At 38.6% G+C, this 26,498-nt stretch overlaps 1 protein-coding gene and 1 long non-coding RNA gene across 44 annotated transcripts in view; one reads left to right on the top strand and one right to left on the bottom strand.

Annotated features, from left to right (window-relative positions):
* Rims1 (regulating synaptic membrane exocytosis 1) overlaps positions 1-26,498 on the top strand; it is a 499,822-nt gene that overhangs the window by 316,778 nt on the left and 156,546 nt on the right. For all 42 annotated transcript variants that reach the window (XR_015628955.1, NM_052829.4, NM_001398595.2 and 39 more), the window contains 5 exon segments: positions 13,672-13,739; positions 15,537-15,647; positions 17,254-17,353; positions 20,862-20,985; positions 24,657-24,703. Coding sequence is in view for 40 of the 42 variants with exons in the window: in NM_052829.4 (NP_439894.2) it covers positions 13,672-13,739; positions 15,537-15,647; positions 17,254-17,353; positions 20,862-20,985; positions 24,657-24,703 (450 nt within the window). In the remaining 2 variants the exon portion in view is untranslated.
* Positions 1-26,498, bottom strand: part of LOC148003661 (uncharacterized) — a 43,083-nt gene that overhangs the window by 13,568 nt on the left and 3,017 nt on the right. The window lies entirely within an intron of this gene.

Below are 26,498 nucleotides of genomic sequence, written 5' to 3'. Positions count from 1 at the left end.
GTGGACTGCATCTTGGTAGTTCGAACTTTTTGGCTAATATCCATTTAGGGGATCCCCACTCTTGGCTTCCACCCACCCTGGGGCACTTAGTCTCAGCAGAACTAGATATAACCTCTCCCACTGAGACCCAACAAGGCAGTCCAGGTAGAGGGAAGAAGATCCAATGACAGGGAACAGAGACCAAGACAACCCCAACTCCTCTTGCTAGGGAACCCACATGAAGACCAAGCCGCATGTTTGTGACAGATGTGTAGGGGTCTAGGTCTAGCTCTTTCGTGCTCCCTGGTTGGTGGCCCAGTCTCTGTGAGCCTCCATGGTCCCAGGTTAGTTGCCTCTGTAGGTCTTCTTGGGATGTCTTTGACCCCTCCAGCTTGCTCACTCCTCTCCCCCACTCTTCTACAAGACTCCCTGAGCTCTGCCTGATGATTAAGAATTTTTAAAAGGCATCTTGACTACAGAAAATGTAGGACATCATGCAAAAGGCATATAATCCCGTGTTCTCCATTTTCTTGTACTTCATTCACAAAATGTCAGGAAATAGAACAAACTGTGAGAAAAAAAATCACAGGAATAGAGATGCCATTGTTTAATAAGTGACTAATATTAGCCATTATTTGATAAGCAGTGGCTGTTATATTTCTGGATCTTCAAGTATTGATTAGGAATGATTAAATTTGGGAATTTCGAAGTGTTACAAATGCTCTCAGTATTGAGAGCTGGCTTTTCTAAGTTGGTATTTTACCAAACTTAAAGTTTGGTACTATTAGCTTATAGTTATTGCTACTATTGATTGTATTATTTTAGTTAATATCTTTCTCATTAGAATTTTTCTACACCCACATAAGAAATTTCGTCTGTTTTCACACATGGTGTGCTCTTTTTACTTATTATCTGATGGGTGCTAGTCTAACCTCAGGACACTCTACTTCTATCCAGCTTTCTCAGTACACACACACATGTGTGTGTATGTGTGTGTGTGTGTGTGTGTGTGTGTGTGCGTGTGCGTGTGTGTGTAATATCGGGTTTGAAAGTAGGTAGGCAGCTAGGAAGCAATTAAGTTTTCTGTCTTTTTGTTCGTTTCTCTGTCTCTTTCTCATGAACTCTTACTGCTGGGACCATGCTTCTCCATGATCTCACATTTTATCTTGTTGTACAGTGCAACATCAAGGCTCCTATTGGATCGAGTACCAAAGAAACCTTCATGCTTTGACTACAGCGTTAGTACTGAGAGCCTGATGGACTCGTCAAAGAATACAGTCTCACGGACTAGACTTTGGGAAGTTTTATCCCTGTTGGGATGCCTTCCTCCACCTCATTTCCCCAACAGATGCAGAAGCTTATTAATGAGGCTTGTGCTGTTTAAACCATAGATAAACTAATGTCCGCACATCAGTTCTACTCCAGTCGTTTTCCTTTGCATCAGAGACATTCTGCAATTGGTGGATGGGGAAAAAAAAAACCCACCTATGTTTTAAATGAAAATAACGTTGCGGTAAATATACTAAAGTGCTTTGTGTATACCCGGTGAAATAAATTTAAGTTCCCTCTTTAAAGCTTACCCCTTTGCCTAGGAAATTTCTCTGAGGAAATGAATTTAAAATGCATAAAATATTCATTTGGGAGAATAAAAGCAGAGCACTAGTCTGCAAACTTAATCACAAATTTCTCACACATTGGCTTCCGGGAAGTACAAAACACACAGGCTACAAAACACACAGCCTTCGTAACAGAAAGTGTTTGTTCAAGTGCACATATGTTCTCTGAGATGCTGATACCAGAGAGCTATGGGTTCCACACCATTGTATAAACACAGAGGCAACAGCGCATGTGCCGCGTTACGAGAACCAGATCATCCCCAGGATCCATACCATGCAACGCCTGGTGTGGTAATTACAATGGCCCTGAAAAAGAGGAAGGCGCCAGAGCACGTGTTTCCTAGAATTCAGATAAGTAGTGGTCTCATGGAGTTTGATTGATTTAAGGCGTATTTCATAAAGTCTAAGTTGATATTCTGCTTATCCTTCATACACATACCATTATTAAATTAAGCTAAACATTTCGAGAACATTAAGGTGTCATACAGTAAATGATAGGTTTTTCTGGAACTCATCGTAGCTGCACATTGTGAATTTGTAATTTTATCAGAGAGGATTTGGAGATAGCGTTGTTTGTGTTCTTGAATGGACAGCATCCCACTGCAGGGCAATTAGACCAAACAGAGAAGCTAATTTTGAGAACTTTATGTTCGGCCCAGTGACGTTTTCTGTTTTCTTTCAGTTTGTGTTCTCATCATCATTTTTGAGACAGCTTCTTACAGCCCAGGCTCACCTGGAACTCACAACAATCCTCTTGTTTCAGCTTCCTTCATATCAGATTACAGGTGTGAGAAGGCTTGCATGGCCCGTTTGTTTAATGTTTCCCTGATAAGAAATTGAATCTCAAGTGAAAGGCTAAGTCTTTGGCCAGCCTAAAGCTAGGCCTAAAGCTAATAAGGCACACATGCTCCCCGTATGCATCCGGGACCAGTATGTCTTTATCTCTGGTTTGTGCTGTGACAGGTCAGCTGAATGGGCGCACCCCTGTGAAGTGTGACTACTTTCTCCATGCCGTAGACTGAAGCCAGTGACCTTGCGGTGCTCTACAGCCTGCTTTCCCGTGCTGCAGTTCTGAAGTTTTGTAAGAATATGAACACTTAGCAATTTTCTCAGGAACAGTGATGAGGCATAAATAGAACTGTTCTCCAAACTTCTCACACCCGGTGATCTCCCAATGGCAGCCAAGGAACTGCCAACCTAAAGACAAACCCTTCTTATATATCTAGAAAGGGTTTACTCAACGTCCCCCAAAAGAACAAACAAAAAACCCCCAAAACCTAATAAAAACAGTAGCCCCTGCCCCCAATATCAAACCGACCAACCAACCAACCAAAAAACAGACGAGAAAAGTTGAATTAATATAAATGGAAGTAAGTGGAGCAGAAGGTAGAGAAAAGGCATCAGGGAAAGGTTCTGACTTCAAAGTATCTGTTCCTATCTGATGCTGATTGAACCCATCCTTTGCCTGTTATAACTCAGTAACACATCTTGAAATTGTAAACTGCATGAGTCCCTTGTAAGCATTTCTTTTTTAAAATTAATGAATTTATTTTATGTATGTGAGTACACTGTATCTGTCTTCAGACACACCAGAAGAGGGCATCGGATCCTATTACAGATAGATGGTTGTGAGCCACCATGCGGTGGCTGGGAATTGAACTCAGGACCTCTGGAAGAACAGCCTTAACCACTGAGCCATCTCTCCAGCCCACTCATATGCGCTTCTATTTCTTATTATGCACTTACTAGTCATCCGTACTCCCCCGACTGCTTTCCTGTTTACATCACTGCCGCTGTAGACTGTAGCAGGCAATGTATCAGTCTCCCTGCAGGTAGGACGTGGTTTGACACTCAGAATACTGACAGTCATTGCTGTTTGAATTGAGCTGCCTGGGTCCAGACAAACACTACCACTTTCCTTGATCGAAGGGACTCTTCTAGAGTGCGGCTGCTGTTTTTACGATCCTTCTACCGTGAAAGTGTCCAGCAGTACAGTTTCTTAAACCTGTGATTAAATCCAGTCCCCAAACAATGAAAACACATAAACCCCGATTCTTTTCACAGGATATCCTGGCTGTTTATACCGAGGCTTTGCACAGCACACCCTGTTCTGTTCTCTCACGTGAACGGATTGCTTAGTATCAATGTGCAAGCCTGGTCAGTTGGAAAGTTTCCTCCTGGGTACAGCACTTCCCAAAGTCTGATTATCAAGAGTCACTACGATAGAAAAAAAAAAGGCACCACACTGTCAATTCTGTGATTTATTATCCATTCCTATTCAGTGTTTAGTTATCAGTATTATCCCCACTATTCAATACTAGATTCTGGGTCAGTGATTTCTAAGACGTTACACCTCACGCTTTATTCACACATAAAATCATCCATTTCTAAACCATTACAAAAGGAATGCTTTTTTGTCCTATGATCAGTGGCGTTGGTAAATTTTCTCAAAGGCCTTTCACGGTCATTTCCAATGGTAAGTCACAGATCAACTGAAAATCACGAGCAAACTTACTTGATGAGACCGTTATAGGGTTGTGTGTGTCCGTACGTGCACAGATGTACATGGGTGCCTACATGGATGTGTGTTGAGTTTTGTTGTTGAAAGAGTTCAGAGGTTTTAATGTATCAACTCTTAAGTCCGACAGCATCAAGGCAGAGCAGAGGCAAAGGGTAAAGGTTTCTTGAGCATCAGAGCCTTTAGGGGGGTGTATCTGGAGTTCAAAATATCCTCCGCTATCAAAAAAACTAAATCTATGGAAGTCAGCATGGCTTTCTATAGTAAAAAGCATAAGCATGAACTTTACTTATTCTCCCAAGTACGTTTTCGTTTCTCAACATCTATTGGTATTTGACATAAATCTACAAATTTCTGTGCCTTCTCATTGCCTCAAGAGATGGTTCTTGTTACATACTGAAATCTTCAGTGACTGAGGACGGGACGGTGTATGTACAAACGTGTGTGTGTGGGCACGTACACGTGGAGGCCAGAGGTCAATGTCTTTGTCTTTCCTCCTCTTCCACCTTAGTTTGAGCCAAGGTCTTTCACTGAGTTTATTAATGCAACTAGACTGACTGACTGACCAATGGCCTCCAAGGAGTTGTCTATTTTCTTTTGTTTTTTTAATTTTTTTACCTTTATTTTTTCTATTATTTTATTCATTTACATTTCAAATGATATCCCCCTTCCAGGTTACCTCCCCACGGACTCCCCATCCTATTCCCCTTGTCCCCTCGTCCCTTTGCCTCTAGAGGATGCTCCCCCACTCCTCCACCCATTCCCACCTCACTGCCTTAGCATCTTCCTACACTGGGGCATCAGCCTCCACAGGACCAAGGGCCTCCCCTCCCACTGATGTCAGGTAAGGCCATGCTCTGCTACATCTGTGTCTGGAGCCACAGATCCCTCCATGTGTACTCTTTGGTTGGTGGTTTAGTCCCTGGGAGCTCTAAGTGGTCCAGTTAGTTGATGTTCTTCTTCCTATGGGGTTGCAATCCCCTTTAGCTCCTTCAGTCCTTCCCCTAGCTCTGCCATTGGGATCCTTGGGCTCTGTCCGATGGTTGGCTGCATCTCTAATGGTCAGGTGCTGGTAGAAACTCAGGGGACAGCCATTTTAGGCTCCTGTTAGCAAGCACTTCTTTGCATGAGCAATAGTGTCAGGGTTTGGTGTCTGCATGTGGGATGGATCCCTAGGTGGGGCAGCCTCTGGATGACCTTTCCTCCAGTCTCAGTTTCATTTATTTGTGTCTGTCTTTCCATGTGTGTTCTTTTGTGACTGAATTACCTCACTCAGGATGATATTTTCTAGTTCCATCCATTTGCCTATGAATTTCATAAAGTCATTGTTTTTGATAGCTGAGTAGTGCACCACTGTGTGCTGTACAATGTGATGTACCACATTTTCTGTATCCATTCCTCTGTTGAGGGACATCTGGGTTGTCTCCAACTTCTGCCTATTATAAGTAAGGCTGCTATGAACATAGTGGAGCATCTCTCTGCCGTGGGAATACCGATGTACATTGCCTTGCCTGGTTTGTGTGTGTATACTGGAGATCCAAACTTAGTTGCACATGTTAACACAGCAGACACTACTGAGGTATTCCCCAGGCTTCTCCATTCTTTTTTCTTAACACTTAATTCTATTATTGATTAGATAACATTGTTGGGCATTTTACCTAGGAAAGTAACTCTTAGGCCCCTGGGTAACTTAAAACTTTACTAAGAACAAATAAAATGTTTCTGGCACCCAATATCTGCACTATTTAACATGTAAGACATCATTTTTTTTGAAATGCTGGCATATGTCTTTAGTAGTATCATATAATAGTTTTCACAAGCAAAGGAATTTTAACATTTTTCTAAGGCGCCTTTATTTTGATGAGTTGATAGCTGTTTGCCTGTAAATCTTACCTACAACACGGCAATTTTTTATTTTCAACACTCTTTATGCAACTATTGCACACTGAAAAATTTTACATGGAAAGTAGGTTATCCCTGTTTTAAAGAGGAGGCAGCTTAAAAGGTGAATAGAGAGCCATTCAGTATTATAATATATATAATATTAGTAGATAAAATAATATTAGTAGATAAACTGAAAGATACTGAGATTCTGTGGTTATTAAAATCTTAAGTAAACTGAGAGGCAGCAAAATTATCAATGCATAATTTTACTGTTAGTATATAAAAATCGATAGGATGTTGATACAAAAATTAATTGGTATTTTGATATAATTAGAAAAGTGTTAGTAGATGGGTTTATATTCTATTGCGTGTTTGAGTTTCTGGTGCTACTTCATAAACTCTGATGTCCATGACCTGCTATTACTTAAAGAACGACAGGTAATCTACTGTTTACTGGTAAACCGAGGTCAGAGTTCAGCCAGGATTTTTGATACTGAGTTTGGTGTTTTTCAGAGTTAACCAGGGCATGGTGTTGATGTCTTCCCCAATCACTGCCCAAACCACCTAAAACAAGGAAGGAAGGAATGTGTGAGAGCAATGCCTTTGCATGTGCCAAATCAGTCCCCTCTCTGTGGGACAGTTTCTGAATTTACTGTCATGTGTTCTAAAAAATTTACTAATCTAATTTGCACCTCAGGCCCTCAAACAAACATTTGGTAACCGAGGAAGGAATGTTCAGCTTTGGACAGACTGGAGACCATAAATAATTTATGAGTCTAAGCAATGAATTTGATACCTCATTAGTGTAATAATTAGTAATTAGTACACTTATCTGAGTCCTCTCAGTAACTAAGTCGATTTAATTAAATATTGAATTCATATTCCAATGCAGAAGAATAGTGTCACCAGTTACGTGACAAAAAGATAGGAGAGGGAAATTGAAGAAATTGTAATTATTGTTTCTTAAACCATATCATTGGCTTACAGAAACACTGCACCCACTTGCTTTATGCAACGTGCTAACTTTGGAGAATCAGTTACCTGTTAAACCACGACCATAATGAATGCCGTGAACATATCCCTCTCCTCCAACTGTCTTTCTGCACACTGTGAAATGCATAGTCATGATCAAGCCCATAGTAAGACGTAGTCCATAGAGTCTCTGTGCACACGCACTGCAGTGCTGTTAATTCTGTTGACTGGTGAGCAGCAGAATATCTCCCCAGCCCCAGCCCTTCACGTTACACACCTCTGAGTAATTTAGCAAGGGCCTTCCTTTAAGACACCCCTCCCCTTTTTATGAACAGTTTGCTACTTTTTTTTTAGAGAGAGAGATGGGGAGGGGAGACATTAACACCACGCCCTGGATAGCTCTGAAGACTGTAGGGAGTCCCCGTTACTACTTTATATGGTAACGTTACCAACGTACAGTCCTATCAGCATACATGCAGATCCCAGTATTTCTACTTATTTTCCACATCGACCTTTAAGAAAGACAGAGCCATTTTAACAGATGAGGAGTTATCTCTTAGTTTAGAGGAGAAACTCTTAGTTTCTGCGTTTGGCTGTTAGGATTGCCATGTTGAATGGTATACCACACCTCTATCTTTTCTGTGCCTGGTTTATTCCTCTTAGTTCTGTCTCCATCCATGTTTGGTCCACAATATTGAGACTTTCTCCTTCAGAAAGTTAATATTTTATTGTGTGCTTATGCACTGTTCTCTCTACTTCTCCTCTCAGTGGACGTAGGTGTCTCTATGTCCAGGTCGCAATGCACATGAGAAGGTACATTTCTTTTACTTATCTATTTAAGACCCTGATTTCAGTTATCTTGGCTATATCCCCTGAAGTGTTCTTGTCAGATCATATCATTGTATTTGTAATTTCAGAGATTTCCCCATTACTGTTTTACATAGTAGCGTTACCAACAGACAGCCCTATCAGTATACACAGAGATGCTAGTATTTCTACGTATTTGCCACATTGACCTTTAAAACTAGCCAGAGAGCCATTTTAACAGGTGAGAGTTGACATTTACTTCTACACTTACTCTTGCTTTACGTTTCTTTGGTGATTCATGATGTAAACACCTTTAGGGCTAGCAGAGATTCTATTAAAAATGAAATTTCTTTCTCCCCACCTTTTTTGTTTTTTTGTTTTGGTTTTTTTGGTTTTTTTTTTTTTTTTTTTTACCTTTTCAAAACTGGGTGTAATGCTGCCATGACATGAGAGTGTAGCTGTGTCTTTAAAATACTAACCTGCTTCAATGGTTAGTTCATACGTGAGATCTGCATCATAAGAAAGCCACATTTCTAATATGTTTGATTACATGTATACTTTTTACAATTTCATACATAGGTATTACATTGTTACAATTTCTAACCTCCTTTTTACTACTCATCTCTTCCCCCAGACTCATGACCACTTCCTTATTATCGTGACACACACACACATATGTATATAGAAATATAGCCTGTTGATGTCCATTTGCCGATATCTGTAAATGTATACGCCCAGGGAAGACCCCTTTGACTGGATGGCTCATCGGTGGCTCCTTCCTGAGTGTATCTTCACCTGTGAGAAGCTATCAATTGCCTCTACCTCTTCACCTAGGGAAATCTGTGAAATTTCTTCTGCGGACATCCCATGTCCACGGGTATTGCCATTTACGTAAACGCCGTATAGGCAGCCATATTGTTGAGATGCCATGGCTTCAGCACCCAGTGTAAATAGAAAACACTGGATTACGTTAGATCTAGTCCTGCGGTTCTTACAGTCTTCCTTGTTCCCTCATCTGGGATAATCTCTAAGCCTTAGGTGTTCAAGTTACGCCATTGATGTATCAGCTGAGACTGGGAACCCACCATGATCGGTTCTCTGTGTTCTTGAACGGTTGTGGATTCTGTGGTGGTCTCACATACCATAAGAAGAAGCTTTGTTGATGAGAGGTGAAAGTTACGTGTGTGTGTGTGTGTGTGTGTGTGTGTGTGTGTGTGTGTGTGTGTGTGTGTTTATGGCATTTACTTGTTTTGCTTGGCTGTTCCTCAGTTAGATTTAAATTTCTCATCATGATTGAAGACGCTCACACAAACCGCAAATCTTTCAAATACGCCTCTGACTCTGCTTCAGGTCTAGAGTTCAAGGGGCACAAACTTGAGATTTCATGTTGTGCTTGCCTCTAAATATGTTTGGAGCATCAGAGCTGTCTTGGAGTTCGAATGAAGCTACCAAAATGTGTTTGGGGACTGATATTTCCACTCTCATAAGAACTTAGACTAACTTTAATGAAAAATAATAATTAAGTCTTACACAATTGCTAGTTTTATGTTCATATATTCTATAACATATAAGAGTATACATTTTATTTACATACTTTACATATTTATAAAATAGATTTTGGAGTATTTGACAGGTTATGTGGTTAATAGTTTCCTATAACAGCATATATTATCACCTGCTTTGATGACTAGAAGGAAGTCCTATAAAATATTTTTTCTTACACATAACTGCAATTGTGAGTAAAATTGTGGACTTTGTATATAGCAAGGTATTGTCTATTTTTTATGTAGTGCCACTAGTCTAATTCGAAAGCAGAACAACTTCCTAGGAGAACTTTTAAAATCTAAACAAACTACCTGAAATGGTATTTTTACACCTTAATTTGTAGTTTCAGATTTTAATTCCTGTCTATAAAATGAAATTTCTCAAAAAAAAAAAACAAAAACCCTGAACCCTGCATAGTGGTAGCTACAGGATTATCGGGCACGTATTGCCAACTCTCTGATAATGTTTATTCTCTTTGGCGATACATGGAGAGAGCATTTTCATTAATTATTTAATCTGCTATTAAAACATGAATGTCATTTGTAGTTGACTTTTTTTTAAAATATGGTTTTCTCGGTATTTAGTTCATTTAAATGACCACATCATATCACCATATAGCCCCAAATGACCTCCAACCTGTATGTACCAGTCATAGTACTTGGCATGGGGAGTGCTTTCTTTACCTTACATAAATTAACATCCTTTTCTTAGCAGTGAATTGCTATCCGGTATACGTGATATTCACACATCCAGAAAATTGCCTATTTTACTTCTGTCCCACACTATATCAAAATAGTTTAATTTCTCCTAATTTTGGTTGATTTAACACACATTTATAGAGCAGTGGTTCTCAGGCTTCCTAATGCTGCGACCCTTTAATATAGTTCTTCATGTTGTGGTGAATTCCACCCACAAAATTATTTTCTTGCTACCCCACAACTATAATTCTTCTACTGCTCTGAACACTAATGTAGGATCTGATATGCAGGATAGCTGATCTGTGACACCCAGAGGGGCAGTGAACCACCACGGTTTCAGAGGAACAAGCAAATGATGAAACAGTTTATGGGACTTAGGGACCCTGAAGGGCGGATAATTGCTTTTGATTTATGTCTGTGATGTTAACGTTTTGTATATGACAGTTGTGGAGTCTATGGAGGAAGAATGCTTTGCTTCTTGGGATGTCAGAAACATAGTCATAAACGTGTTGGAAATCGCGCAGTTACTGACAATCAGTCTTAACATTTGTATGGCCCCTTGTCATCATTCATTCTAATGACGTCAGACTATGCCTCATCTGCGTTCTTAACATGAACGTGAAGTACACCTCTAATTCCCCACTAGCACATACATGACTTTGTGGTGAATAGCTTCCCTTTAATATTTGCAGGCTATGTACATGCTAAACTTGGCAAGTGTAGCTGTCACATAGATTATTACATACTGACTAAAGGAAATGAGAAGTGTGGGCTTTAAAAATATTACTAATACGCATGCTCAGTCAAAAGCATCCTATACGGAACATATTTACGTTCAATGATTTCGGTTCATTCTATTGGGATCCATTGTGCTTTGACACTAGAAGTCAAAACTAAGGAATTTGGAATCATAATAATCCATGAGAGTGCATTATTATCTATGATAATCATACTAACTTAATTCTATATCTATTTGCATAGTATTCATGTCCCACTTAAATGATATAGATATTATTTATAAGTTGAAAAGAAATCTGTGTATTGAAAGTGCACAGTGAATGAAATTTCTTACAATGAAAACACTATGCCTAAGTCTTAATTAGCTTCTTTTTGCAAAGGTGTGGAGAGCTAGACTGTCTTAAAATTTCCAAAAAAATCATAATTATAAAATTACGTGAACATGGCTATATATGCCAAGTGCTATGCTTTCTTGTTCTGAATTAATGATAACAGTGAATTAGATCTTATAGAAGGACATTGAATATGCAACCAAATACTTGCATATGTTCTACAGGCAATGTAATTGAATATATTATTGTTTTGAATTCTTCAACCCAGCAGTTGATAGCTTTAATCATTGTAAGTCCTCAAAGAAAATATTTTATCAAGAAGCATTTTTTTAAAAAGTATTTTTGAAGTTTTGCTGAGTCTTTTTAAATTGTCAGTATCAGAGAAGTGTAATGAGGAGGACAAATTTTAGTATTTAAAATTTTTTTATCTTAAAAACTCCATCATTTTCTGTGCAGAAGAAGCAACAGATTAAAATTACATGCTTTTAATTATTTTAACAAAATTTTAAGCAAAAAATAGTGCTAGTTAATAGATGACCACGAAACTGTTAAAATATGTTCAGAATACAAAAAGGTTTGATGTTTCTAAATTAAATAAGTTTTCTTTGACACGTTATTAATTTTTTAACATATTCATTTTCTAGTAATATTTAGCGTGCATCTGCAATTCCATGTATGATCCAAGGTTATTAAAACACACAGCTACATGTAGCATTCAAGATGGTTTTCCTATGAGGCTTTTGTCTGACGCAAGAGCAGTGATTGAAAGGCCTCTTTTCATAATATGAGGAGTGTCATTGAATTTGACCAAAAAAATCAACTTTTTAGCTCTTTGCATGTGAGGAACACTTTTGTATAAAAATAGTCTATATAAGTGTTTAGACTTATGTAGACAAATGAAGTCAAATACAGAAATGAACCATCACAAGGGGAAGGGAATAAGCCAAGAAGGAGTCCAAGACAGTAGTGATCACACAAAGGACTAATTTTTTCCCCTACATCTCCTGAGAGAGTCCTTTCCCCCACTCCTCATCCCCACCCCACCAGACCTCCCCGCTCCCTCGAAAGTTCAGGTGCATCTTCTTAGTTCTACAAACCTGAGTTCTACAAACCTGAGTCTTTTAAAGATGACCTAGATGGTAACAGTGTATCAGGTCTTTTTCCAAAGTAGGTGGGGCTTGGAGAAAGACATTTATGAATGGCACTACCCAGCCCATCAGCAAATACATCAGTACTTCAGTATTCGTGTAAGTTTGTTTTCAGAGAGGAATTGATGATTGCAGACTTGATAAAAGCACGGGAAGTTAGACAGACAGTAAATACATAATACAAAAGTTCTCAATGTTGAAACTACGTACATTTCATTAATTGGAAGAATTAGGAATGCACAAACTTCGACATTGTACCATCTGTGCATTCCAGACGTGATATTTTGAGAGCGATCCCATCCCAGGTGAAGTAATATTTTAAGAGAATACTTCTTGCTGGTCTCACGTCTGACATTAGTACCTGCACAGAACCCGCCATTATCCCTATAAATGTATGACACTCCAGTATTTATTGTAGCTCTTATAACATGTTTTTTTTTCTCCAAATCAAGGGTGTGTAGAAGAAAACGGCAGAGATCACTAGAGTGGAAATGTGTGGATTTGATGACTACAGAGTTCACATAAATTTTTGAAATTGTTATGAATTCCATTTTCCATTTCTCGTATCTCCCATGACTGCCACTGATGAGGATGTTTATATCACTAAGAAGCAATTATAAGCCAAGCGTGTTTTTCAAACAGTTAACTAGCAGTAGCAATGTGCTTTGGGCTTAGCCGGCATAGCCAACTCTCTGATAATTTCTATTATACTTGGAGCTACATAGAGAGAACATTTTCATGGAGATAATCTGGTATTAAAACATGAAGGTCATTTGTACCTGACTTTTTTTAAAAAAGAAAATACTGGTTTTCTTAGGCCTTTTCATCTCTTTCATCTCTTTCCTTTAAATTTTTATATTTTTCTAAATTTCTGTGGCTTTATACTTCAAGTATGTATTAAAATGAATACTTATAAACTCGTGTCAACAATGCTAGGGCTTTTTTAAAAGTTCCTATGCCCTTGATAATACTGACGGAATACAAGGTCATTTGCGTGCAGCCTTTGTTAAGCTGTCCTTGATCGATTATTTATTTGTTATTAGGTAGGTGTGTCTTATTATCAGTTAATGGAGGAGGATTTGGAGCACCACTTTCTGCCACTAGATGGCAGGCGATAGCCTGAAACGGAGTTTTGTGCTGCCAGGCAGGCAGGATGCACCCTGTAGCTTTCCTTATTTTTGTGTCAAGCGTTCCTAGGATGGCTGGCTACACTACAGGATAGTCCTTGCTTGCCTGAAGTCCACTCGTACCGCTCGTTCCCTCACTGATGTGATTAGAGCCTTAACTTTCACAGGCCAGCTGTGTGTTATTAGTCCAAGAGGCAAACGCTGATGACTTAATGCCCCAAACTCTCTTTCCATCGACTCGAAGACATAATGTTGAAGTTAGCACGTCTTCTATCTTAACCACCTTCTCTTCTTTTCCTCCGCACAGGTGACTTGGATTACTACTGGTTGGATCCCGCCACGTGGCACAGCAGGGAAACGTCGCCTATCAGTTCGGTGAGTTTTCCGATGCAGTTCAAGATTTAGACGTGGATTGTTTATCCTTTGCTCCTCCCTCCATAAACATCTCTCTGGATCTCTTACTCATTTTATTACAGCCATTATTCATTTAATTCAAAGGGACCGCTTTGAAGAGAAGGGGGACTTATCTCTGAATAGTCGACAAGTCTTAAATTTCGAAAAGCACACTTACTCATTTCACTTTCGCCACGAAATTATTCTTAAATGAAGAGAGATGTTCCTCGTGAAATCTGAGAGTGTTTTATACATCCGCGTTGAAAATGACTTTTCTCGATAATAATAAAAGGTTGCCATATTCTCTCGGTAAATAGATCTGTTAAGACTCACATCCTGGGATCAAAGTTAGATAACAGTGCTGGTTACACAGCTTATCTTGCTAAGGCTGTAGTTCTTTTGATTTTTTTTCAAAGTCTAATTAATGTCTGCTCCAGAAAAGCAAGTCCACCCCATAATAATGTTCAAATAATGTGATGGATCCTAGTTTAATTCTGAGTTCATGCACACTAACCTTTACTCCTTGGTTGAATTTCCGTGCTCAGTTTTCCCTTACAGGGAGATTTTAAGATTGCTTCAGAGATAAACATGGGCACGCAAATAAGAAGTGAGAGTACAGTCTAGGGTAGAGGCCTGAGTTAGCCTGAATGATATATTCTTCCAGGTTAAGACAAGTTACAATGGTGCTTAATTAGTTTAACCTCTTGTTATTGGAATGTTTTTATAGAGCATTGGACATATTGGAGAGAGTTTCATTCTGTAGTTCCTACACACACACACACACACACACACACACACACACACACACACACACTTACATATACAGATAGACACACACAGATAAGCAAATAAGCACACTCACTGATACAAACACAGAGGAAGAAACACATGCACAACAATACACACACACACACACACACACACACACACACACACACACACACACCAAACACATAAAAGTTTTATCCTTTGAATTGGATATGTTTTAGCTCCTGGATCACACACTGCTTCAGCTAACTTACTTCTGAAGAAAATACTTTTAAAGGCTGGAGGAGAAATCTCGGAAACTTTTATCAAAAACAAGTTCAAATATTTGGAATTAAATCCAAATTTAATTCCAAGTTCGATCCCCAGAACCCACATTGTGAAACAAAAGAACCATAAGTTGTCCTCTGACCTCTGCGTGAACATCGTAGTACGTGTGCTTCCTCTCATTAACCAGTTAAAGATAAAATATTATGGTTGAAATGTGTTTCACACTTATTCTACGTAACCCATCACTTTGGGGCACGGTGCAATGCAGGGTGCTGGTTGTTTACAAGCCGCACAAGCCTGCCACTGCCCAGCATCACGGCAAAGAAGCACCTAACAGACACATCACAACCTGGTTAAAGTTAAGATTCACTGTGGTACCTACTGAATGCTAACACTCTTACATAACTGTAAAGTAAAATTAGATTGTAGGGTAAGCCAATGCAGCCCAATATACTGTCCGCATTAACAAGTCAAACGTGGCTTTCCCTATGTGTGCTAAGGATATTAACCTTTCAGTCAGAGACATGTTTTAGACCCTTTGGTTGTTAACAGCTTTATAAACATTGCAAATAAAGCACAGCTCTAGCTGAAAAGCTTAATCACCTCACTGGAGAGCCCTTTTAGATAAAGAATTCCCGATCTAGTGTCTTTTAGCTCAAAGACATCTTATCATGTTACCACTATGGTAGATAATGCAGCTATAGGAAGTAAGACAAGACATTCACCTCCGTTGTGTTTTGCTAGCATCCTGTAACGTGGCAGCCGTCTAAAGAGGGAGATCGACTAATCGGCCGTGTTATTCTTAACAAAAGAACAACCATGCCCAAAGAATCAGGTGCATTATTGGGTCTGAAGGTAGGTAAACCTGTTCATACCGCCTCCTCCTGGATAAAGAACAGTGCAGACAGCTTTCCCAGAGTTCACAACAGTTGGTTTTTAAATATGTCCTGGAGCATCTTCATAGAAGCAGGAGGAGGGGGAGGAAGGAATGGGAGAGGAGGGAGAAGGGATAACATCTGAAATGTAAATACATAAGATATCCAATAAAATGGCTGACACACACCAAAAAAAAAAAAAAAAAACTAAAAATTTTCCTCTATTTTCCAAAGTAAATTCTCTCCAGTGAATGCAGTTAACTTAAATGTTTTAAAGTGTCAGTAAGGGAAAGGTTTTCTAATAAGAGTGGACTTACAGTAATGTTGAAAGTGTGTAAGTTTCTTTTAAAGACATTTATTGTCCTCTAAGACAATAATAAATCCTAGTATGTTAGATTCGCAAAGATATTTTGTAAAACACTGTATATATGGGTACACATACACATGTGTACATTCGTTCATATCCTGCATTATGTATATCCAGGTATCTGTGTCAAATCACATAATTTCGCTGGAAGTATCCTAAATATTCAAAGATTGTGCTCGACATATTGTTGCTGTTGTGTGTGACTCGTTGCAAACTATTGGCCATTAATTTAGGGAGCAGGTTTAGCTCATAAGTGGGGTTCCTGCCTGACATTCATGAAAGCCCTGGGTTTTAAACAGAGCACAGCATAACAAAAATATATTCGTGTACTTATTTATATTTTGTAGACTATTAGTATCAACTACTGTTGTTATTAAATAATCCTGGTAGCCTGCACTAATAGCTCTGTTCCAAAACAAAACAAAACAAAACAAAACAAAAAACTGTGGACCAATCTTTCCATTGAGTATCCTTCCACCCGCCTTCTCTCTCTTCCACCCATCTCTGTGTATATTGGAGACCCTTGTATCAGGTAGAATCGAGCCTGGAGGTTTATGTCAAATACGTTAGGTCTAACGGGAAGTGTTGGATGCTAAACAATATAATTCAGGTTTGAGAGTCAAGTGTCCATGGCCAGGAATGGCAAATGACATCATCCAGATGTTCTGCAATAGAATAGCCGAGGAGTAGAATGGTTTTGAACAGCCGAAGCTCTGATACTTGTACGGTGTAACACTTTGTACAGTGGCACGTCACTCGCTCCAGGTGGCCTTGCTCGGGTGGAATCTGCAGTCTGTACGAACCCAGGTCCACCACGGTTATAGGAAAATGCCAGCGTTTGATATGGACATGGGGTGTGTCTTTATGCAAATATACGCGTGAGCACGGCATGGAAGATTCCTGAATTCCGTGCAAACAGCACCAAACACTGGATGACTACCCGTGACCAGGGAGTTGTACGCCTGTCTTCTAAGTGTAAATCATCACAGTGTACTTTGATTGTTAATACAGTATAAAAAGTCAGCACACAGTCTTCCTTACATTGCTGTCCAGTGTTTCTTTTTTTAAAATAATGCTTTACTACTATGTACTTCAATAAAGAACGCAGCACATGAGTGTCCCGTGCTGAGTTGTAAGCATGTTAGAAGACAATGTACAGTCTGCTAACAAATGTATTCGTGGATGAACGGTAGGAGCTCATGAATCTGTAATTATCCAGGTGGTTGGAGGAAAAATGACGGACTTAGGGCGCCTTGGTGCTTTCATCACCAAAGTAAAGAAGGGCAGCCTGGCAGACGTCGTCGGACACCTAAGAGCAGGTAAATTGCCTGTTTCTCATATGTAAGCAGTTTTCATCTCTGTATACATGGAAGGGATCCAGTCTGTGTTCAGTCGTGTATATATGTGAGTTGTCACCAAGCCCTTATGACGCACAGGTACATGTCTATTTCTGATGTAGATATTTACCCATTCGATTGTAGGTATCTGTGCGTAAACAGCAATTAGGAGACGGTAAGATTGGGGATCTCTTTTAGTTACCTAAAAGCATAGATGGAAAAGAGTGAAAAAACACCTATTTTATAAATCATGACACTGAAACGAAAATCCAAACCCAAAGTGGATTAGCATCTGTTAAAAGCACATTCTACACCAGTAAGTCTTTCGCAATGGGTCAAAACAGTTATTTAGAAATTGTAACTGATTTACTGCACATGGTAATTATAATAGATAATACACAATTGCATATAGCCAATTATAATAATGGCTCCTATACAAATTATTTAAAGAAATATAGGTTAATTGAAATATTACCGATTATGCCACTTCTATAGTATACAAGTGTTATTTATTATTATTATTTTTCTCTATACATAGCCTTAGCAGACACAGCAGAGGAAGATCACTAAATGTATGATATATTTAGTAGCAGCACAATTCAAATTTTATTTTAGCAACTTCCTTATTTTTAATTTTGGTTGAAGTCATAGTCACATTTCTAGTTAGTCTCACTGTAGGTGACGGACGCATAGCTGTTCCAGCGAAGGTGATCTTTGACACAGGAATAAGGAATCCCATGGTAGCTAAAGCCAATGTTAGCTACAGAAGGCGGTGCTCACAGACAAGAACAGCATGGCAGCTTTCGAATGCTGTCGTTTTCTTAGATGGTTCCAGAAGTGAGTGAAGTGGCTGTTCTCTGTGATGTAGCCTGTGGTTTCCACTCCTTTAACACGCTCTTGACGAGGCCGCCAGCTTAAAGCTGAACTGATAAAGGCTCATCCGGGAAAACCGCAAAACATACAAGTTTGCCTTTTACTCTAAGCCGTGGATTTGGACAAAATAAACGTGATTTTTAATTTTTAATTTTTTGTGGACCCATTGATGGAGACTACTGGATATATATATAATATTATAATGTACGAACTGGCTTCTCTTCTATTTCCATATAAATACCTTTAGCTTTTAAAACTCACTCCTGACATTATCTGTTGATTGATTGATTGATGATTGATTGACCTTTACCGGGAATTTGGAACAGTAATTCCATCGTTAGATTTCTACAGTCCGACTCCTCTTCAAGTCAAAGCAAGTCACTGCAGCTGGGTTTCTCTGAAACATTAACCCCACACCCTCACCCTTGTCATTCCCTCTCTGCCCCTAGTTTATCTTTTTCTTTTTAAAATTTTTTTTTATTCAACGCAAAGCTTTGTAGCTCTGCCCACTGTGAGCCTACAGTGACCCCTGGCTAGGTCAGTCTACCTGTGTCCTGGCAAGCTTCTGCCTCCCCCCCACCCCCAAGGTTTCCTTAGCACCAGCCGTCAACCTGCTCAGATTGATGAAATCCTTTTCATCTTTCAACGCTCATAATTCAAGTGTTTCTTGATTATCTCCCATAGGACAATAACTAAAATCCCTATGCTCCTATTACCACCCGACTCTACTTCTCTTCCTGACTGGATGCGTGTGATGGCAGTAAACCCATTATTTAAAGATTTTTAAAATTCGGTCTCTATTATATTTCCACCGTGAAATATAAAAACAAAGTATTATTTTTTTCCTCCTCCTTGAGTACATCTATCTGAGGTGATATTCTGTGGATTAACAAGTGGTATGGATGGTATTAAATACTTCCTGTATTCTGTTTTATTGCAAGACACATAGATTAAAACATGGATCAATTTGTCTTGTTAGTAAAAGTTACATTTCCAGGTAACTGTCAATAAGGAAGCCTAGTTTACAATGCATTGCTTTAGCAAGATAATGGTTGCAACCCACTATTGGGTATTAAAATCAATATATTTGTATTCGTCATTTTGAAAAAAATGATACAATATAATGGGAATTATTAGGGTAAGTAATATATTTTCCCAGCATATGTCTAAATGAATACATCTATCTATATAAATTAAATATATATCCATCTAATGAATTATATCCAATTATAAAATTCATTAGAATATATATATATATATATATGCATGCCTAATGAACTAGTGATGTTAAATTTTGTTTCTTCGGTCAAAACCTTTTGAATATTGCTAACATAAATATGTAATTTATTTCTTTCCTTTTCTTATCAGTGAAGTGTATTTGAAAAATCTTTCTAGGTAACTTCTTAGGTCAAATTATTAAAACTTATTTAATTATTGGGGATAACCATATTTTTAGGTTTAGCATAAGTAGTACACTTTTTACTTTAAAAAAAAATTCTGAGGAAATAAGAATTACTTTAAGAAGAGTTTTTCCATTCATTATAAAAAAGAGCCTAACATTTAAAAACGTCACGTGCGTGTCTACCTTAACATATACAATAATGCTAGTTAAACCCTGAATATAACTAGGTCCTTAATTATTTTAGGACCTCAAATTCTTAGAATTACTGAATAAGCCTGACCGTCAACATATAAGCCACCTCAAAGAGTCGTCACCAACTGAAGGACAGCTCACCCATGGAGTCTGCCATTGTGGGCTGGCAAGTCCTGGCAAAGGACCATTTAGAATCTGACATATTCATGGGAGTACATCTTTGTCTCCAAATCATGTACTTTTAAGCTGGATTTAAAATAACAACCATGGGTTCCTCTATCCACCCCATGGGATATCATATTTCTGTCCTTCATTGACCTTGGACTGTCTTACTAAGAAATCAGTACTATATTAATCCTCTATAGTCTCCAATATTTCCCATGGTTACTTTAGTATGCCCTACACACTCTCTATAGAATGTATGTGTTTTGAACATCTGGAAGGGGATTAACTGTCATGCAACCGTTTTTGCATCTGCTTGCTTCATAATTGCCATGGCTACCTATGCTGCCTTATCTATGGGTATGAATCCAAACCCTTTCACGCCTTCTTATTCTGCTGCGCATCGGGTGAAGACGATGAGATGATTGTTGCTAAACAGTCTTAGCTCTCCTTTAGTAAGAACCCGTCCCATGCAGAGCCACCTACATTCATTATATTATATTACTACAGGGCATGCTGCTAACCTTGGTTTTAATGTTTTCAAACCGGCTGTGCTAATTTCCATCCCATAGCGTGAGATCGCTTTCATATTCTTTCTGGCATACCTAAAAGGGTAAAGGCAGTTTTATAAATGGACCATCCTCAGGGACCAGTATGATCTGGGAGAGGAAAGCCAAAGGGGGAAAAATAAATAAATAAAGGTGGTGAGAAGCACGATTGATTAGCTGACATTGTAGGACAAGCCTTAAATAGTAGCTTATTGGTTTGTGGTTTGCATTTCTTTGGTTCAAAGAAGAGAAAAGATAAGAAAAATAAAGAGAATGTATAAGGTAAAAACATGCCCTCTTTTTTAAATTCAAGGGGACGAAGTCCTAGAGTGGAATGGTAAACCCCTGCCGGGAGCAACAAACGAAGAAGTTTACAACATTATCTTAGAATCAAAATCAGAACCTCAAGTTGAGATTATTGTTTCAAGGCCTATTGGGTAAGGCTAAACAAACTTACTTCTTAAGTTCAGTAGATTTCATGTACTAGCAGGGTTTTTACAGAGAAGTTTTTGCATTTATACAGCACAGGTGAACACAGATAGCCTTTTAAATTGATCGTGGGCATATATAAGAGATGATAAAGTTTTCTTAACTTTTAAAATTAGAACACTGATTTTTCTCCCCTAACTTATTTTAGAAGGTCCACAATAGATTAATATAAAAATGTTGATACATAGTTTTTTTTAAAGATTTATTTATTCATTTATTATATATAAGTACACTGTAGCTGTCTTCAGACACACCAGAAGAGGGCATTGGGTCTCCTTACAGATGGTTGTGAGCCACCATGTGGTTGCTGGGAATTGAACTCAGGACCTCTGGAAGAGCAGTCGGGTGCTCTTAACCGCTGAGCCATCTCTCCAGCCCGATACATAGTTTTTTAACAAGTGAAATATTAAACAAAGTATTTTCTTTCAATGATTACTGACTTCTTCTGGTCATTTCTAATGTAGTAAATGCGCTTCTTTTAAGGGACTAACTGGCCAATTCACCTTGTGATATTTAAATATCACACATCTCCAGTAAATTCTTACTCTATAAAGGAGAAGACATTTTTGCATATAGTTACGAAAGAGTGGTTTCAGCTTTTATTTAAAAGCAAGCAGAGAATGTTGAATATGTGGGTGTTTGAAGCATTATAACATATGGTATTTCAGAAACTTCAGTTTTAATCACGATTCAGTAATCGACAGGCAGTAGATTATTTCTCTCTATCTGCCCCCAGGTCCCTATAATGTTAGCTTTTTTCAAGCCAAGTCACAAATCCCAAGCTGAAATTTCATTTACCATCCCATAAATTTTAGTAGGCATTTTGAACTATGTTATTACAATGAGCTCACTATTTGAATTTCTTCTTGGCAAGCAACTTTTATATCTATTATATAAATTATATAGAATATAAATTATATTTATGTTTTAAGTATATTACAGAGGTCTGATTTGACACACTTACGTTGAAATCCTGGTAACTTTAATTTTCATTGTTTCTAAGAGTTCATATCAAGGCAAAACATAGAAGAAAACAATCACCCTAATATTGACAGAATGAAAATGTATGATCATTTTTCACAGAATATTAATATGTAAAACCCTAAAGCCAAACTTATCACTAATTTTAATTGGTAGCAACGGATATACATGGAAGACATTTCCCAAAATATTGTATATTTTCACATAAGACTTTTAAAGTAACGCCATGATTTATGCTAGTTTTACCTACTATGTGTTCTAGTGCTGAGGTACATGGGAGATTGGAAAAGAGGTAAGTAAAATTGGGAGAAAAATCAACAATATATAAATAAAATCTATACTTAAGCCCTGCACACATATCCAGACTCTTTGGAGAGACATAGTGCATTCAGAATGCGCAGAGGAAATAGTGATTTATCCTGGCGTAAGATAACGGCAGACAATTAAAGTAGACTGGATTAACCCTCATATTACTGCTTTCTGTGTGAATGTCAAACAAGCATCCACATCACAACCCTAGTCCATCGTGGAATGTGGAGTCCAGAAGGCTGTGACTTTTCACATTACCTTTGAATGAGCACCGAAGCTGTTGCACGCATTGTTAGAATTGCTCCTATTATGTTCCCAACAGTAATATTTAATTTTGTTCATGTTTGATTTATTAACATAATGATTCCAGAGATCATTGTCAATATAAGCCATGGTTAATACAGATTAAACAGCCAAAGCCGTTTTTAGATGTTTTCGGAAGTTCCAAGCACATCTTTGACTTTTGTGATTCTGATCATTAATAAAATTATTGATCCCAAGACTTGTGAGTAGAAATAACTAAAGAAATCTTGTATTAACAAATGGAACCATGTGCAAGGAAACCTTGTAGAAGCAATTAATGTTAATGTCGGCCCAAAATTATTTTGGAATTTTTTTATTAAATTATCTTATTTATTTGCATTCCAAAAGCTGCCCCCATTCCTGGTGCCCCTCCCCTCCAACTTTGCTCACCCCCATCTGACCACCCACCCTCTTACCCACCCACCCCCACCTCGACGCCAACTCCACCCCTCGGCCTCCCCTTTCCATGGAGCAGCAGTCTCTATACAGAATTAGGTGCATCGTCTCCCACTGAGGCCAGACAAGGCCGTCCTCTGCTACAAATATGTCAGGGGCCACATACCAGCCCCCAAATGCTCTTTGGTTGGTGGCTTAGTTATTTACTGTTTTAGAATTTTTAAAACAACTTCTCTCTGATCTTCCTATCCCTTTCTGAGTTTTCAACTGACTGTGTAAGATTTTACTGTGTCAGATATCCAAAAGCTCTTATGATCTAAAATTGTGAGCATCCTAATTCATAAAAATAACTCATTTCCATCTGCTCAGGTGAATGGAGAGGAAATTGCCCTTGTGGGGAAAAAAAAGTTGTATTTCAGGAATAGGAAAGCAATCTCTATGATAGTTTCATGGAAATGGTATTGTCTATTTATAAAATATATTTTATAAAATATGCAGAATGAGGTTTTATCATCTGTAGAAAATTTTAAACATGGCTAATTATTAAATCAGTTTGCACAGAAAGGAACGATGAAGCATCAAAGAATAAAAAGAGAAATGAGAGGAAAATTTAAGTAGTAAATCCAAGTGAATTTAGGTTGCCAGGTAAGTGATTAAAATAGGTAACTGATATGCTGATAATTCTCTCAGTAATAACTCCAGTCTGCTTTAATGTGTCATGTTAATATTTGTATCTTATTCATCTTCTTAAATTGCTACTGAACTCATATCGAAAGAGGAGAGGCAATGCAGTCTTATACAGTGTGATACCCAGTCTAAGATAACCCAGCATTCTGATGGGGTTTTAAGGTCTCAGTGGATACCAGGATAAGCTGAAGTGATCGTATATATGTTTTTCAGAGTAATGTGTGAGCATGGCAGGAAGGGGTGCTCTCACAACTCACTTAAACCATGTAGTGGGATAGCTGTGTATTCCGCAAGTTTCAGTCCAGAGCTATGAATCTCTACGAAGCGCATATATTTGCATATGTATTTTATGTGCCATGTATATATTGCATGCACATACGTGAAATATTTTGCCTTTTTTTTTGTTGCAAGCTTGAGCCATTGTTAATTTGTGAAGCAATTCATCCTTTTAATTTTCTTAACCTTGCCCATGATCTCCACTGTTTCATTTTATTACGAAGAGGCATTCCCATCTGTTTCGCTCAGTAAACTCTTTCAGATGTGTTTGTAAAGCGTATTACTGATTTGTAAAATTTGTGTCATTTAATTTCCTGGAACTGAAATGAAATATTACCGTTAACATTTTTGTTTTTAATTTCCAAAACCTGCTGTTTTGGTAGTAAAAATATTGTGGTGATTTTATCCACAATATTAGTCTGTCGCCATGTTAAAGAGTTTTGCTATTAAATATATAAAAAAAAATTTTGTTTTTTACTGCAGTTTTCTTTTATGTGGTGTTTGGCATTCATGCACATTAGCAGTTACCTAAATAGTAACTCTCCTTCATTCTTATATCCGTTAAGACCCAAAAGGACTTTTCACAACACTGAGATAAAATGGGCGGTGGCTGCCTCAGGTAGGGTAATTTGCCTAAAGGGATTTTCACTGTATCTGTTTCTTTTAGTGACATCCCCAGGATCCCTGAGAGTTCCCATCCTCCCCTGGAGTCCAGTGAGTAGAGCATTCCTTGTTGTTACAAATACAGTAAATTACAAAGTAAGAGTCATCGTTTTCCTAAGTCATTTGTTGTAAATGAATTCATAGGACCGTTTGGCTGTCTTCACTAATACCAAATTTTGCAGCCATAATAACTCAAACATTCTTCTTTACAGATAATTTTCTTTTGTCTAGTGTGTGTGTGTGTGTGTGTGTGTGTGTGTGTGTGTTTGTGTGTGTGCACAACAAAGATCTTTGTTTCAACACCCTCCTTTATTATAAAGTTAAGGTGTTGTATCGGGAGTGTTATGTTTAGGGCAGGTGTTTAGAAGGAAACTGAGACAGATTCATGGAGAATAAGTAGTTTATTAAGAAAGTTCTTAGCTCTGTGAAGAGAAAGCAGGAGGCTCTTAGCATGATGGGAGCATCAAGGAGAGTTCAGACCTTAGTACCAGAGGCAGATGGCAAGGTAGTGCCTTGGAGAATCAGAGCCTACATAGCAGAAGCCAGCATCTGAGGATGGGGGAAATCTTATACCCAGAGCTTGCAGCTGGGCTCTCTGATTCCCCGGTCAGTGGAAAAATGAGGAAGTGGGATACAGGAGGTATGGAGCCAACACCTGCTTTGATGTTAACTGGCTTCCCTGGTAAGTAATCCTGGAACTGGAATGACTGACCATGTTTCAGTAGGCAAGCCTTTTAGCATCTGGGAGATGAGGACTGCTTCTGACATTGCATTCTAGTAAGAATAGTAATAAATCTAGTAATAAATCTGTTCACTGCACGCACCGAAAAATGTACTTTTGACCAGGTGTTATGACACAGGTTTGTAATCCAGTCTCTTGGAAGGTAGATGGAGGAGATTAGCTTATGCTACATGGCAAGAATCTGTCTCAAGGTAACAAAACAACAACCGTAACACTAAACCTTGTAATGCTTGACTCTCCTGATTGAATGACAAGGAGCAGTCTCAGGACCAGTCTTAACACATTTGTAAATAATTACCACTCATCATATAATAGAGACCCATGTGACAGCAGAAGTCTGGGGGTAGTAGAAGTTGCTTATTGGGTGGAAGCGTGTGTTTTTTAAGTATAGCCACTTGGGATGAGATGAAAACATATGGTACATAATGGCACTTGGAGATGATGACATTTGGTTCATAGCCCGGATATGATTGCCATTCGGTTAAAACTGGGGTTTGGTTCTCTAGGTATTTTTTTCTTTTTATAATTCTTGGATTTTTTTAAATTTACATTTCAAATGTTACTGCCTTTCCTGGTTTCCTGGACATAAGGCCCCTATCCCATCCCCCTCCCCTTCTTCTATAAAGGTGTTCCTCTCCCCATCTACCCCTTTTCCCCCTCCACCGACATTCCCCTATAGTGGGGGTCCAACCTTGGCAGGACCAAGGGCTTCTCCTTCCATTGGTGCCCAACAAGGCCATTCTCTGCTACATATGCAGCTGGAGCCATGGGTTGGTCCATGTATAGTCTTTGGGTAGTGGCTCAGTCCCTGGGAGGTCTGGTTGGTTGGCATTGTTGGTCTTAATGGGGTTGCAAGCCCCTTCAAGCTCTTTCAATCCTTTCTCTAATTCCTCTAACGGGGGTCTCATTCTCAGCTCAGTGGTTTGCTGCTAGCATTTGCTTTCTATACTTGACATGCTCTGGCTTAGTCTCTCAGGAGACATCTACATCCGGTTCCTGTCAGCATAGTTCTCTAGGTATTAATACAGAATTCATCCTGTATGACTATAAAATTAAGTTGATGATAAGGGGAGTAGTGTGGGGAGAAAATGATGACCATGCCGA

Source organism: Rattus norvegicus, chromosome 9, assembly GCF_021556685.1.
Source record: "Rattus norvegicus strain SHRSP/BbbUtx chromosome 9, alternate assembly SHRSP_T2T, whole genome shotgun sequence".
Taxonomy (NCBI): domain Eukaryota; kingdom Metazoa; phylum Chordata; class Mammalia; order Rodentia; family Muridae; genus Rattus; species Rattus norvegicus.
Note: the sequence above shows the minus strand (reverse complement) of the source record. Positions and strands in the feature narration are given on the sequence as shown.